Source organism: Gorilla gorilla, chromosome 16 (assembly GCF_029281585.2).
Source record: "Gorilla gorilla gorilla isolate KB3781 chromosome 16, NHGRI_mGorGor1-v2.1_pri, whole genome shotgun sequence".
Classification (NCBI taxonomy): Eukaryota; Metazoa; Chordata; class Mammalia; order Primates; family Hominidae; genus Gorilla; species Gorilla gorilla.
Window position 1 is genome coordinate 52,235,520 of NC_073240.2, and position 17,258 is coordinate 52,252,777.

Consider the following 17,258-nt stretch of genomic DNA (forward strand, 5'->3'; position numbering starts at 1 on the left):
TTAGGTAAGAATATGAACAGTCAATACCTCAAACTGGAAAATCAAATGGCAATAAGATCATTAAAATTTTAATGTCACTAACAGAAAATAAAAATCATTTAATCTATCAAATTAACAAAAATGAAAAAGGAATACTTAATGCTAATAAGGGGGTAAAGTTAGATGCATCCTCTCACTATTCTCAAGAGAGTACAAATTAGTAATGTGGAAAATAATCTGGCAATATGTATTAAAAGCCTTATTTAAGTTTATAGCCTTGGACCTAGTACTTCTTTTTTTTTTTTTTTTGAGACAGAGTCTCACTCTGTTGCCCAGGCTAGAGTGCAGTGGCATGATCTTGGCTCACTACAAGCTCCGCCTCCCGGGTTCACGCCATTCTCCTGCCTCAGCCTCCCGAGTAGCTGGGACTACAGGCGCCTGCCACCACGCCCGGCTAATTTTTTGTATTTTTAGTAGAGACGGGGTTTCACCGTGTTAGCCAGGATGGTCCCAATCTCCTGACCTCGTGATCTGCCCACCTTGGCCTCCCAAAGTGCTGGGATTACAGGCGTGAGCCACCATGCCGGGCCTGACCTAGTACTTCTTAAGGAAATAATCTGCTCATAAACAAGTCATATTTTAAAAGATACTATTCTTGGCATTATAAACATCAAATCACTAACAAAGTGAAAAGTTACATGGTCACTATAATTGATGCTTATCTAGAAACAATGATCAACCAAGTAAGAGCGAGCACCCCAGCATCTGACTGTAGTTTCTAAATATAATTTCTCACAAAAAGGAACCAGGTTATTTCAAAAAAATGATTGTTCTCAGTCACGGGCAGGAAATATACATGATTAGCCTAGAATAAAACTAGAAAGCAGGCAAACTCAAACACTAGTGGAATAATCTCAAAAAGATTCGGAGCCAATTGTGGAAGAGGCTCTCACTGGCAAAGATGGATAATCTGAGTCCCCATGAGAAAAAAATAACTGCAATAGATTAAAACATATAAAATATGTTTAAATCTATAAGTTCATAACAAAACTGAAAGCAAAACAAAACTCACTGGCCTCCTCTGAAGGATGCTTGGGAACCAACTCATCATTTTGAAAACTGGTACACAAAAGCAAAAGAATAAAGCATTTATCCTGTCTTTCCGACTCAAAATGTACTTCAGGGTAATTGAATAGGTTGATGAAGAGACATTCCAGCAAATACATGAAAAATGAATGACAGGATTATATTATCATAATTTAAAACTTTCACTGAAATAATAAATGTAGGCAAAGATCAACTAAAATCATAAAAAGCTTCCTGACAGAAATATACAAAACCACCTATGAAGTTAATCCTGTACTCCCTCTTCCTATCCAATCAGAATGAAATTGGATTTAATTTTCACTTGACAAGATTCAGAGGAACAAAATATGGTGATGCCATCAGCAAAATCCATTGAAAAATTCTAAAGGTCAAAATTCTTTCAGGGCAAATGAAAAAGGTGGGAGTTAAGTTAAAAAAAGAGAGAGAGAGAGAGAGATGGAGGTGGAGCCTATAGATTAAAAGAGACTGAAGATGTAGCAACCACTTGCAAGGTATGAATCGTATTTTAGATCCTGATTTGAACAAATCAACTATATAAAAACATTTAAGATGCAATTGGTGAAATGTGAATACTGTCTGAATATGTGATAATATTAAAGAATTGTGGGTGTGCTTCTGTGGGTGTAACACTAATGTAGATCTATTTAAAATCCTTTTTCTTTTTCAAAAACAAATACTGAAATATTTTTGAATGAAATTTCATGATGTTTGGATTTGCTTCCAAACAAAGTAGTGGGGAGAGGTATAAATGAAACAAGACTGTCCATGAGTAGATAATTTTTGAAGCTACATGATGGTAGATAAAAGATTCATATGCTATTATCTCTCCTTTTGTGTATGTTGGAAGTTTTCTACACTAAAGTTTTTAAAATGACAGCTATATAAGTTTTTAATGGCATAAAAACTGTTTACCTTGTTAATGTTAACAGAAAAAAAACTACATATACTGATCCAATTATACATTTTTTTAATCTGAGGAAAAAAGATTAATAGTAAATTGGCCACAATGGTAACAGTTATCTTTGTTGCATAGATGAGTGCTATTTCCCTTCTTTATAATATTTTGCATTTTCCAAATTTTCAGAACATATATCAGGAGGAAACATTTTTGAAAAACAAAAATTTAGCACATTACCATTTACAAATCTTAATGTTGTTATCACTCACATTAATGATGCAATGAGCTTTCATTCGTGGCAAATAAAAATTTTAAAAAGGTAGGAGTGGGAACTGCCTATACATTTTTAAGAGTACTTTATTACTTCCCTGGTTTATTAGCTAAATACAACTAAGTGCAACTCAATTGGCAGCCTTAAGGGATAGGCCAGAATGACTCTGGAAGTATAACTCGGACCCTGATAGAGTGTAAACCTGGAAATCTGCACTCACAATGTGCCTAAGCCATAGTTCTCAAACTTCAGCACACATTAGAACCATCTGGAGAGCTTGTTAAGACATAGATTGTTGGTTCTCACTCCCAGAGTTTCTGATTGAGGGGTCTGAGGGAAGACCCAAGAATTTGCATTTCAAACAAGTTCCCAAGGAATGCTGATGCTGCCGGTTCTGAGACCACACTTTGAGAACCACTGACGTAACCAAAGTCTTTTTTTTTTTGGGACACTGTCTCAGTCCGACACCCAGGCTGGTGTGCAGTGGCACAATCATGGCTCACTGCAACGCTGACCTCCTGGACTCAAGCAATCCTCTCACCTCAGCCTTTCAAGCAGCTAGAACTACAGGCAAACAGCACTGCACCTACTTTTTAAAATTTTTTTGGCAGAGACATGGTCTATGTTGTCCAGGCTGGTCTCAAACTCCTGGATGTAAGCAATCCTTCCACCTCAACCTCCCAAAGTGCTGAGGTTACAGGTATGAGCCACTGCACCTGGCCTCAGAGTCTTTAGATAACAAAACAAAGCTTCCAAACTCATGTTGAAAGACTTTTTAAGGATCAGCTTAGCATACGAAAAATGGAGCGGGATCAGCACCTCAATAACTCTGAGATCTAATAAAAATCTAAAAATGGGAAGAGGCATGACTCTGGAGATGTATTCCCTAATGTGTATGCACAGCAAGGTAACAACAGAGTTAACACATGTAAAAGAGGGAAACATACCAATAGAAGGAGAATCATGAGCTCAAAAAAGCAAAGTGCAGAAAAGCAAACATTAGCATGCACCCAGCATGGTATGAAATGGGGCTATACCAGATCTAGTCACCATGAGTATTCTGATCCCCTGAGAAGTTTCCTTTGCGCTGGGAAAACAGAGATGTATCATGGGGCCTCATCATGGCCTGATAAAACCGCCAAATGTCCATCCATCTCCTTCTATTCTAATTCCATGCTTACCAAGGGAGCCACTGATAATTAGAAGAGGGGTGCCTAGGTGGTAGATGCAAGTATTCCAGTCACTCGAAAAAGATGGTGCTGATTATATAATAAGCTGACTTCTAATTTATACATAACTCCCATGTGATTTTAATTTTGTCTCCTACATCATCAGGTAACTGACCATCCTCGAATTTACTATGACTATTCAGTTTCTGGACTTCATAAATTAAACGTCTAACCTATGGTGATTCAATCCAAAAGCTACCCCATCATTCCTATGTGAGACACATGCAAGAGTTAATAAAATAGATGATAGACTTCTCTTAAAGCTTGCATTCCTCACACTCCTTACCTTTGCAACAAAATAATCCCACATACTAAGTTCGGGAGGAATAAATTTTTCTTTGTAAGATGGTCTTTCTGCAGGCACCGGTGGTGGGGTAGCATCTTTTACAGGCCTTCCAGGGACGAGCATTCTCATGTTAAATCTCCTACGGTGTTTATCTATGTCTTCAGAAAGGACAGGAGGTGCTAAATGAAGATAGAAGGAAAAAAAAATCTAGCATTCATTTTCCATTGTTAATTGATAGAGTTAAGCTTTCTTTTTATCCTACTCTTGTCATGTTTTGGTCTAAACTAAATTACTTATTCCTGTGCTTCTAAACTTTTCTAGTTACTGAATCAGCTTTCCAGCAGTCATGGCAGAAATACAGATGGAGATAAAGCATTAAAGGCTATCTTGCCCTGTGCTCCCTAAAATAAGGATTAAAGTAATTCTATATAAAATATACTAAATAAGTGGTATATTCAATAAATATTAAAGTGAGTGATTGACTGATTATCCCTGGCTATGAGGTTCAAGAAAGATTCACTGAATATGTAGAATTTAATAGTGTGCCTTAAAAGAAGGGCAGAAGTTCAATGGTAAAATGGAAAAGGACAACATAAACAAATAAAGAAGGTTTGGGTAAATGAGGAGTAAATTACTTTTGGTAGACAGGAGTCATGGAGGGAAGTAATATCAACAACAATCTAGAGTTAGGTTAGGACAAGTCTGTGGCTATGAACCTGGGAACTTATGTTTTGGGCAATTCTCACTAACACCTCTTAAGTTTTAGTCACACAATGAGGTATGGCTTGTCTGATCAATTAGAGAGGGAGATGGAAGATGACATAAGAACAGCCTGCACTAATATGGTGGGTGGTAAAAAGTAGAGGAAGGGTTGTATATGAGTGATACACAAAAGAAATAGCAAAAGGATTCAGGAATTGGGTATGGGAGGGCCAGAAAGTAGAAGTCAACCTGCTCCTCTCCTAAACCTCCCCATCACAGAAAATAATTTTATCTCAACTCTTCTTTCTTCCCTACCCCAGACACAATTCATCAACAAATCCATTGGCTCTAACCTCAAACTATACCCAGAATATGATCACTTTTCACTCTGACCATAACTAACACCCTAGGATGAACCACTATTATTTCTTTTTAATTGAGGCAAAATTTAAATAACATAAAATTAACAATTTTTAACGTGTACAATTCAGTGACATTTAGTACATTTAACATGTCATGCAACCACCACCTCTATCTAGTTTCAAAGCATTCTCCTCACCCCAAAAGGAAACACTATACCAAATAAGCAGTCACTCCTTATTTCTCCCTCCCGCTAGCCCATGGCAACCACAGTCTACTTTCTGTCTCTATGGATTTACCTATTCAGGATATTTCATATAAATGGAGCCAGACAATATGAGACTTTTTGTGTCTGGCTTCTTTGGCTTAGCCTATTTTTGAAGTTCATACAGATTATAGTATGCATTAGTACTTCATTCCTTTTATAGCTGAGTAACACTCCACTGCACGAATATACCACGCTTTGTTGATCCTTTCATCCTTGATGGTAACCCACAATTATCTTTTAAGTGAACTAGCCTCCCTACCACCAGCCTCCCTACTCTTATTTATGTTACCCAGTCTATTCTCCACAAAGCAGCTAGAGCGGTTCTTTTGAAAAGCTGAATCAGATTCTGTCACCTCCTCTCTTTCTTTAGAACAACTAACGCTTTTACCACGATCCTAAAGGAACTTGCCCCAGCTACTCTTCTATTCTCATCTCCTACAACACTCCCCCTCTTCATGAGAGCCATGATGGTCCCTGGGTAGTTCTTGGAAAAGGCCAAACTCAATTCTACCTCAGGACCTTTGCATTCATCTGCCTGGAATGCTCTGGTCTCAGATATCCACATGGTATGATTCCCAACTTCCTTACAGCTCTCCTCAAATGCTATCTCATCAGAAATATGTCTTCCAATCACCTTAACTAAACTGGTCCATTCCCATTCCCTCATCACTGTCTTTCCACTTACTCCATTTTTATCACAGTTCTTATCATTACCTGAAATATCTTTGTTAACTGCCTGATAGGTGTTAAGTGAATAAATTAATGCAAATATTAATATGTACTGGCAGGTTTTAAGCATGGATGATTTGATGGATAAATTACCATGAACAAAAAATCAGAAAACTCAGGCAGAGAAATAAACAATTTTGGAGAAAAACTTTCAAGTTTAAAGTGGACTATAACCAAGCAGCAAGAAAGAGATTCAGATATCCACATTTGATGGGAATGGAAGCAGTGGGAGTTGATAAGATCATCTCCCTTACAATGACTTACACAGGAACCTATTTATTTAACTCAATCACAGACAATGAAGACAGAGGTTAGTGTCATTAAACTTGTGTGCCACTGATTTCTCATCTGTAATATGTCCATTTCTAAGGATGAATTAAGATGATTTCTGTATATCAGCATCAAGATAGAAATCTTTCCTGTGGCATCAGTCTATACCTCACCATATCATACCATTTTCAAAAGTGGGATGAAAAATATATTCTGGCCATGAGGGAAGAAGAAACACACAAGGAAAATGGAATAATACTATCACATTGAACACTAAAGGAACATATTTTGGAGAATAAAAAAATAGAATTTAAAAACTGTGTGTATGATTGGAATGGCTATCTTGCACATGACCACACATTTAATCTGAAGCCAACTGCTGGTATGCGCTAAAGATTTTGAACACTTACTTAAATTTTCTTCTTTCTGTAATTAAGAACTATCCGTTTTGTTTTTGCTTTTTTTTTCATTTTATTTTCTTATGAACTACTCTTTTTGTATGACTTTGTTCCTTAACATTTTTTCTGTATTTACCTTTACCTTTCCTCTATTTTTAATCTTCTTCAAACATGTCCTGCTTTACCAACCTCAAAAATGTTATTTCTATAAAAATAAAAGTAACAAACTACATGTTTATTATATCATGGGTTTAATTATTTGCTGTCATAACAAGAGTGATTATACTTTAAGCATCGCTTATTTTCAAAGTGAAATTTCTTAAAACATTAAAAAAATTTTTAACATTCAAAATGATTACATTTTACATACATTACTGGTATCAAACGTTATCTTACCTGAAATATTTTCTGATTGTCTTCGAGGTTTCACAACAAGTTTTACACCACCTCCAAAAACAGCAGCCCACATTCGATTATTTAATGGGTGGGCTGCAAGCCGAAATAATTCACTGGAGGAATTGGTGGCAAGAGCATGTATCAATAAACTTAAGTAAACAGCAACAACAGCTTCACATAGCAAAATGTTCAGTTTTGGCTGGTCTTCATCTTGGGCTGAACTCAAGAGATTAATAAGTGAGCTCACACCTATAAGGGTATATAAAATCATAAGACATATGTCAGGATGAAGCACCAGAAGGAAAAAACATCCAAATTTGCAACTTATCCAAAATTATGCATTTATATTTTACAAAATATTTCCATAATTTGAGTAACAAAATAAATAATGATAGGAATGGATTATAGCCTATTGAATAAAATCATCCATTTGTCTACACTGATATAATGAGTAGATAAACAAAAGGTAAGAAGGGGAAGCTCTTCCTTAAAGTACAATTTCAACTAATACATAAAATGAGTGATAGTGTTAGAAAATCACCATCTAGTAACCCCACAGTAATACCTGATTCAGGCAAAAATCATCACTAGATGCTAAAATTAGCAAGTGAAAGTATAATATTTTACACCATCTCAAACTAACTCTTCACAAGATACTGATTAATTACAAAGAAAAAAAAGTAACTTTACAATGGAGAAACCTGGCAGAAACCACCTTACCAAGTGATCAAAGTTAACAGCAGCTGGGGCCAAATGACATCATATGCCTCTTGATATCTCCTACTGAGAAAGACACATCTTTTTTGTGGTATCCCTGCCAAAAAATACGTAACCTGAATCCAACATTAAGAAAAAAATCAGGGCTGGGCACGGTGGCTCACACCTGTAATCCCAGCACTTTGGGAGGCCGAGGCAGGTGGATCACCTGAGGTCAGGAGTTCGAGACCAGCCTGACCGATATGGTAAAACCCTGTTTTTACTAAAAATACAAAATAATTAGCCGGTCATGGTGTTATGCGTCTATAGTCCCAGCTACTCAGGAGGCTGAGACAGGAGAATTGCTTGAACCCAGGAGGCGGAAGTTGCAGTGAGCCAAGATTGCGCCACTGCACTCTAGCCTGGGCGACAGAGCAAGACTCTGTCTCAAAAAATAAAATAAAATAAATAAACATAAAGAAAGATAGAAAAAAAAAATCAGAAATGCCCAAATTGAGGGACACTTAAAAAAACAACTGGCTGGTACTCTTCAAAAGTGTCAAAGTTGTGAAAGAGAAAGAAGGAAGACTTTACTCAATATAAGAGGAGACTAATGAGACATGACAACTAAATGTTACATATGGGCCCCCAAAAGCACATTAGTGGGACAACTGGCAAAATTCAAAAAAGGTCTGTAGATTAGAGAACATAAATGTTAAGTTGGATAATTATGTGAGAATGTCTGTTTATAGGAAACACACATTGAAATGTTTAGATGGAAAGGGACATCTGGTCTGCAACTTACTCTCAAATTTTTCAAAAAAAATACACTTAGATACACAAACAGCAAGTGAGTGAGAGAGAAGAAATGAATGACAAAGCAAGCATGGTAAAATGTTAACATTTGGGGAATCTGGGTGAAATTTAGTATTATGTTTGCAATTTTTTGCAAGTCTGAAATTATTTTGAAATAAGAGGTTAAAATGAAAACAATGTGTTTCTACAAGGCAATGGTTAAAGTAATCTGAAATATACACTTAGGATATTGAAGAGAGTGGAGAAGTTTTGAAACAACTGATGTAGAGAATGAGGAAGAGAGCCAACAAGAAAAAAAGGACTGTCAGACAGCATGATATATGTACCACAGAATAGTCACTCCTACCCCAATACATAAATTTACACGCCCGAGAACAACTAACTGTATTTTCTCTGGTATGTCTGTGAAAATATGTCTGTGATTTTCTAAGACTCTAATTTAAAATTTCTAAGAAAGATAATGTGCTCCATCCTTACGAAGGATGTTAAGACATTGCTTTTTTTATGTTGGTTAACATAGCTGGTTTTATGAAGCCTTAACTTCCTGAGTCTTCAGACAATATTGCAGTACTTAATAGTTCCTAATCCATGGCAGAAAAACATCATCAAAAAACAAAGAAAGAAAGGAACCACTCACTAAATCCAGCAACAAGCAGGAAACTGGTCAGTAGGCTTTTAAGAAGAAATTGCCAACTAGAAGATTTTTTTTTTAAATCATTTAAATTCTCACCAGGCCATTGAGCAGGAGATGAATTTGGTGTTGCATGTTCTTCAATGCTTTCTGTCCTTAGTCTTCTACGATCACTTAAAAGAAGTCCTTGATAAGCCATTCCTGTAAACTGATTTCCTTCTGTTTGACTGCTAAAACAAATAGGTTCAGTTATTTATCATCCTGAGAGGTAATAAAAAATTGCACTTTATGTACATCATCTATTTTAGACACCTATTTTAAGAAACAAAAATTCTTAAAATGCATTCACTGTTCTAATAAAAATTTTTTTTAGAAAATTACTGAAATTAGTTACAAATGCTTATTGTTTTTTTTAAACAAAATAACAAATTTTATTATGTTGGGCAGATGATACTTATTCCTTTAGAATTTTTTCCAGATGCCACCTTAATACTTTAAAATCTTTTCTATTTGCAGTAATTTTTATTTTGTGTTTTTACAAAGTCTGAGGTAAGGAGACTACTGCTGGTACTAGGATACAGCAGGCAGAAAGTTTCAGGGACTAGTAGGTTGCATTTCTTTTCTCTGCAAAGTTGTGCAAGTTTAACTCTAAATTAAAGTTATGAACTAAAACCCAGAGAATCACATTTTAGAAATACCTAAACCTAAAACCAAATGTCCCTAAATATTATTTAATAATATTTACTTCCCTCTCTATAATGGCTATCTTTGTGAAGCTGGGGAAAATATAAAAGCGGAAAGTCAAGCTGAGTGTAGTAAATCATAGCCGACCAACTGGAAAATATATATTTAAAAACAATGTATTTGCATTTTCATTTGGTGCCATTTTAATGGTGACTTACATCAAACAAGTTATCTTTGATCATTTAGATGACAACAGTCAACTAAATCAATTTTTTTCCTTATTTACATTTCTAATCTTTGGAGTTATTTAGACACAGCCTAATTAGGTTACAATCAGAGTACAGGCCATTTTGATAGATAATTCTTTACTTGATACCAAATGTTCCCACAAAAGGCTGCTACCATTACAAGAAAGAAAGCTAGAAGTATATTTAATATCAATTTAATGTGAATCTACTATTATAAACTTTTCATTTATTAACATAATTCATTTAAATCTAGGTTATCTTTCCAAGTGATTCAATTTCTTGCTACTTACATTGCTCTAGTCATTAAAATGCAAAGTATACACTAATGAAGGCAATTATACATTTAGAAAAATTCAATCCATTTCTTCTAATTGATATCACTTCCAAAGACTTTTACATCATATGTAAATGGGTAGGTAAAAGTAATTTAAATAATTCCATTTTAGGAATGTACTTTTTCATTTTTCAAAAGTATTTTTTATTTCAATGGATAATTAGTTAAATAGCTGCTAATCCAATGTAAAAAGAAATGGTTTCTAAGGAAAAACAATTGGAAAATTTCATATCATAAGTTATTATGGACAGTAAACTCTTCTTTCTTAAAAACAAAAAGGATGGTAATGATGGTAATTTACATTTACTATTTGTTACTTTCTATATTTCTCTGTGACTACTAGGTGACAACTAAACAAATAATTATTTTATTTCTGATTCTCTCACATCTATTAAAATATCATGGCTGTCATATTTAGGGATTTTTCAGTCCCTAGGAAATAGAAACTTAATATAACTCTGGAACAGTTTAATGTTTTTGCTGTATTAATACTATTTTGGGTGATTTTTTTTACCTGTAGCTATGACTGTCACATAATGCTTGGTAAATTGATGCAGAAAGTGATGCTGCTAGTGAATGAAGTGTGTGCACCTAAAACCAAAACAGTCACAATTACATTTTGTACTAACATTTCTACACAACAGTAATATTTCAAAAATTAGAAAACATCCAGGAAACCTAGCAACATCATAAATAAGACTGAATCCTAGATGAGACTACTAACTCTGCTTTAAATCTTCTAAAGTAACTGTCACCCACCTTTATACACATGCCACAATAAAGCCGATTGTTTCAGACACATTTTAATCAAACATTTACTTACTGTGAGCCTGCCGTTTACCAGGCCCTGAGCAAAGTGCTAATGTTCATATTACAGGCATTTGTCCTACCCTAACAATTAGCTTAAATAGTAATATTCAAAAAAAAAAGCAGAAGAAAATAAGAATAGAATTTTCAGAGCTTTTATTTAAGCTTGCCTCACGAAATTCGCCTTGATGAAAATAAAGACTTAATCTTATCAATGAAAATGAAATAAATCTTTTCAGTAAATGTGTCAATCACTGTGTGAAACAGCAAATTTTCCAGAAAGTAATTTACTTGGTACTCATGAATTGAGGACAGTCTTAGAATTTTACATTTAGAAAGTTTTAAATTTCTCCATATAATTAAAAAAAAACCCACCACCCTGAAATGCTATACTGAATCAATATTTTCAGACTCACAAAATCTTTAAATTTGAAGGGACCTTAGAAACAGTTTCATACCTTATACATTACTCTTTGAAAGCCTTATCCAAATTTCTAGGACCTAGAAATGTTTACTTTGAATTCATGTTTTTTATGCCTTTTCTGCGTGTCCCTATTCACCTAACAAATGATTTAAATAATCTCTGCTAAAATACTAATACAGGTTAATTCATAATATGGATGAGAAGTCCCTAATTGGTTATGACCAGGCCTTTAGAAGAATGTGCTGCCAGAGATTAAATGTGCCTGTCAAACAAAACAAATAAAAAATAAGAAAACAGGGGACCTGAATTGTGCATCAGCCACTAGAACTGGAAAAAGCATAGCACAAATACACTTAGGCTGGGACAGTGAAAAGTCTGATCAGCTAGCTCCCCAGATCCTGCCAAGCTCCCTAGTGTTTCTTGGACTGTATCAGTTTTTAAGATCTTAGCACAGGGTATCAATATAGTTCGCAGTAGTAACTGCCAAAACTCTGATTGCCTCCAATAAACAAAACCACCAAGGAAACAGTAATAAGGACACTCTCTCTGGGACCATTTGTGACCAATCATGGTTCCCTCCCAGATACTCCCCAACTTGTATTTTCATAATATCTTGGCATGTAAACAAATAGTCATATTTCCAACTTAATGGTTCATTTAAGGGGAATGGAGGATCTAAAGGGATATTAAGTAGCAAGAATACTGTCAAGAAAATTAGTTTTATTGCCAAAAGTATTTGTCTGTCTTAAAGGAAGACAATAACTTCTCCAGAAGTAAGAACACTTACTTTTAAACTACATTCATTGGACTAATAGTCTTGAACTGATCATGAGTGAGAAAGGTAGCAATTTAAAATATTTCCTCTAAGTTCAAATTAAAAGACAGGTATAACATATTTACCTTCTCAGGGTGTATAATATCAAATGATCATAAACTTTACATTACCTTCACATCTTCAATACTGGGATGAGGTGGTGTTTTCATCTGAACAATAGTATAAAGTATATCATGGATGTGATTATTTAAGTACAATACAGGATTAGCTATGACTGTTTTTGTTGACGCAATACTTGCTGAAAGCAGAGGTAGGGTGGTAGGCAGTGGTAGTGGAGACTGGAGCTGCTTTACTGTAGTTTCCTGTGGGTGATAGTGAATTATTTTTTTCAAAGTAGTTTAAAAAATTTTATCAGTTCTCTGATAGAAATACTGGTGATAAACATTGTGTAAAGGGAATATGTTCGCTCACTCATTCTACACAAATTTATTGAGCACCCAGTATGTACCAGGTACTATGCTAGATGTAGATGGTATAAAGATAAATATGACACAAGAATACTCTCAAGCTGTTAAGCCTACTCCTTATTATCAAAACTTCAGTCTAAGACACAGAGTATAAATATCTGCCTCCTATAAAGAGAGGAGCTGAACATATTTAGATTAACTAGTAAAAAGTAGTAAAAGAGCTTTATAGCTGTAACTGGAAGAGCTACTGAAATTACTGAAATAACCAAGATTGAAAAAAAAGTGATATTCACACCTGTTGTGATTCTTGTAGCAAAAATTTGAGTTCCATCCTCACTGAAGCCAAACCACCACCTTGGGCCCCATGAAGGCTACAGTAGCTGAGAAATACTCTCAGGAGATCTTGGTTTTTCTGCAACCACGACTTTCGTCTTTCTGCATGCTCTCGTTTGGCCTGCAATCTTCTTCTTTCTATTTGATGGCGCTCATAGGAACCAATATCTGGTTTGTCTACCATTTCTTCCTGATCCAGTAGATCACTCTCTACTTTGGAATATGTCTTACTGGAATACTCTTTAATAACTGATTCATGATTACATATCTCATGCAAGGCAGCAATTTCCTTTTCAAGCCAGTTATAGAGTTGAAATCTGAGTTTTCCTCCATCTACTTCATAACCTGTAGCCAATGTTCTTAATTCAGTCATAAGGATCTTTAAACAAGCTCTGAATTTTAGTTGTTCAGCAATCACATCAACTTCAGTATCACCTTCAGGATCATCCTCTTCCTGAGGTGTTAATAACATGTTAGGGTCTGAGGCCTTCTGATCTGATTGTTTATCTTTTTCCCTGGCATCTGTACTTTTCATCACTAAACCAACAGCATCGTCTTCCTCTTCATCTAAGGCACTGTCGTGATCTTCACCCCAATCAAGATTAAGAGGTTCCTCATCAACTTTTACTATTGGCTGACTCCAGTCATACTGTGATGAAGTTACATTTGACCATTCAATGCCAGAACTTCCATTGCCATCACTCAGAGCTTTTGAATGTGAAGGTACATCATCCATCCTGTGAGAAATGAAGTCAGGCTGATCTTTTTTTGCAGATAAGGCAGATGTTTTGGTTACTTTTGGAATTTTGGAGAGTACCTCCAAGGCTAAAACAGGGCATCCAACTTTAAAATGAGCATTTGCAGTGGTAAAGAATAATTTTCTTTCTATGAGGTTAATTTTATCAACAAAGTTTTTCTCAGTTTTGAGACCTAAGGTTGCCAAAGTTCCTTCAGGGGAGGCAAGATTTCTTCGAATGAGCAAAGGATGAGTTCGAAGGTAGTTATAAAAACTAAATGCCACCGGGTTACAAGACTTGATGATAACTATAGAAATCAAACAGATAAAATCACAAAGCATTGTGTTAATATGTATTTACATTATAAAACAATAAAATACGTCAGCATTTCTTCAAAAAAACAACATGTAAATATTAACCTACGATAGGTTAAACTACGGCACATACAATCATTACAACTGTACAGCTGAAACAGAAAGAATTTCCCAATATGCTACGGAGTGATTCCCATCACTATAGAGTGATGTCCAGGATACACTAAGAAAAAGAAGATGCAGAAAGTACATGTAGTAAGCTACCTTTTATCTATCTAAGACAGTGAAGAGGAAATACAAATACACACTCATGCATATTGGCTTATCATTTTTAAATGGAAGACAAACACAAAAAATTTTAATTGATTCCTTAAAAGGGGAGAGCAAAACAGGGAAAAAAAGAGCTAGATTTCTCTGAAAATACACTGGTTTTATATATTTTATTTTAACACCATGTCAACATTTTACATAATTTTAAAATAAAACCAAATCTAAACCACAATTCACAAAAGGCAAAATTAAACAAATCAGTCTATCAAGTTGGTAGCATAATCACACAGAGATGAACTCTAAAAAGTGAGTTAAAAACAAGTAATTTGACTGTACATCCTTAGCAGAATGTACCATAAAACAAAAAAATTCTGCAAAAAAGCTTAAATTATGTTCAGAATCATGTTATTATAAAAATATCTGTATTATTATTCTGAAACTTATATGCACATAGATAGCAAATAACTATGTTCATGCCATGAGAATCCAAACATTTCATTATAAGACACAAACTTGACATCTAAGAAGAAAGAACCCTATAATCTATATGTGCATGAGAAATAGCAGGGTAAACTCCTAAATTCTAAGGAAAAAAAATTTCCTAATTCCATTCATTGCAATAGTCTAGAAATTATGACAAGATTAGTACCAATGAGGATCCTGGTGCCCAAACTATAGTTTCTAAATATTATTCCCCACTAAAAGGAAGCAGAATGCTTTGGAGGAATGGTCATTTCCAGGTCTGGGGCAGGAAATGTACAAGATGACCCTTAAACATTTTGTAGTACCAGAAAGCAAAACTATCAAGAAATAATGCCAGAAGAATTCAGAAACCTGAAGAAGTTCCCACTTGTGAAAGAACAATCTGGGCATCCATAAAAATAAACCAAGAGAATCATGCCAGCAAGATGGCTGCTAGACACACCTGGCATTCATCCTCCGAAAAGAAAGGACCAAGGCAATGAATAAACAGCTAAGATTTGACTGGAGTGTCAAAGGGAGAGCACTAGAGTGCAGCAGGGGAGTGGAGATGCACCTGTGGTGACTGCAAGTCTAGGAGAGCAGTGTGGAGGTACCCGGCCTCTGCAGCCCTATCTCCCCCATCCAGACTGGATCTGCCCACAGTCAGGAAGAACTTCTCATTGCAGAGGGGAAAAGGTAAACAGAAGTCCCCATCAGCCCTCATGGCCACCACAAACATCTACAGTCCTTACAACAGAAGAATCCCACAGTACTTGCAAGCCCTGTGTCCAGTTTGGAGAGATGTGAGAAGTTCACGCAATGGCACTGACCCAGATTAGGAGCATAAGGTGTGTGCCCTCCACCTACCGCCAGTGAGCCAAGCTGCTGCAGCACAAGCACTATCTTGAGACCAGTCACCTCTGGCATGCACACTGCTCTGGGGGCCAGGAGTCATTGTTCCTCTCCAACACTGGGGACCCATCTTCATTCCAAGCCCACATGGGTAGCTGAATGCTACAATCCCAGCTATGCAGAGCCTAGGACCACGACTGGCTATGACTTTGGTCCTGCATGGCACGGAAATCAACCCCTACCATCACGCTTTTGGTCAGAGAAACAATCTGGCAGTCTTGCCCAGGGTGAACCTGCCCTTGAGCCAGCCAAACCACTACATACATACCCTCCCCCAAATGGGAGAGGTCTCCAAGCCTACGAGCAGCTGATATGCCCCCAGGCCAGCAAAGCAGCTACATGCCCACACTCAGGACCTCAGAAACAGCCTGCAGCGCCCCTGCTCCCTGCACTCAGAGTTCTGGCCTGCCAAAGGCCCTGCGCCTGCAATCAAAGCCTGAGAAATAGTCCTTCGGGCCGCCCCTGGCAGCACACCACCAGGCCAGCCAAGCAGCCAAGAGCCCACTTCCACGGCCCTGTGGGCTATCCCTGGTGGACACATCCCAGCCTGGTCAAACAGCCCTGCAGGCTGCCCCCAGTGTGCACACCCCTTAGCCAGCTGAACAGCCTTGCACCAGTCTCAGACCTGAGAAATAGCCCCATGAGCCCCTAACAGAAACGCCCCCATGCCAGCTGAGCAGCCTTATGCCCACACCTCAGGCCTGAGGAGCAGCCTCACTGCCACCTCAGCTAACATAGTACCAGACCAGCTGAGCAGCCCTGCACCTGCATCACAGGTATACAAATAACCCATGGGCAACACCCTGCAGAAACACCCCCAGGCCAGCTGAGCAGCCATGCAATCGTGTCATGGGCCTGAGAAATAGCCTTATCCCCACCCCTAAAAGACAAAACCCCAGGCCAGCTGAGTAGCCGTGAGGCCACATATGAGCCCTGCGGGCTGCTTCTGGCAGGCACACCTCCAGGCTGGCCAAGTGACCATGTACCCACACTCCTGGCCAGAGTAACAGACCTGTGGCCCCAATCCCAGCCAACCAGACCCTAAGCTGGCTGACCCATTGTGTGCACATATGCACCCCAACCTGAAAAACTGCCCAGCGAGCCCACCCTGGCAAAGCTACATGGCCATCACCGCAAACTCTTTCAGCCTAGGCAACTGAGAGGATTGCAAATGCCACTAATGTGGATTACAGGTGAAGAAGCTACATGGAGACTACACTACTGTATCCATCTAACCACTGCACTCCACCAAACCAACACCTCAGGACCTATTCATAGTAACAAGTCTTTCCCTATGAAACCTACTCCATAAAATTAGAAGAGGCAACTTTTTCTGCCAGATACATAGAAATCAATGTAGAAACACACCAACCATGAGAAAGCAAGGAAATATGACACCAAAGGAAAAGAATGGAAAGGAAAATACTAATTCTCCAGTAACTGACCCCAGTCATA

The 17,258-nt window shown here is 37.1% G+C and overlaps 1 protein-coding gene across 8 annotated transcripts in view; it reads right to left on the reverse strand.

Annotated features, from left to right (window-relative positions):
• The window catches only part of DMXL2 (Dmx like 2), a 172,574-nt gene that overhangs the window by 19,847 nt on the left and 135,469 nt on the right, over positions 1-17,258 (reverse strand). For 6 of the 8 annotated variants that reach the window (XM_055363012.2, XM_019011115.4, XM_055363016.2 and 3 more), the window contains exons 24-29: positions 13,071-14,152; positions 12,479-12,670; positions 10,817-10,893; positions 9,136-9,266; positions 6,894-7,142; positions 3,771-3,949 (exon numbers count right to left, since the gene is read on the reverse strand). In XM_055363012.2, the coding sequence (XP_055218987.2) occupies positions 3,771-3,949; positions 6,894-7,142; positions 9,136-9,266; positions 10,817-10,893; positions 12,479-12,670; positions 13,071-14,152 (1,910 nt within the window). The remainder of the gene's footprint in view (positions 1-3,770; positions 3,950-6,893; positions 7,143-9,135; positions 9,267-10,816; positions 10,894-12,478; positions 12,671-13,070; positions 14,153-17,258) is intronic. The other 2 variants (XM_019011116.4, XM_055363013.2) reach the window with 1 other exon arrangement.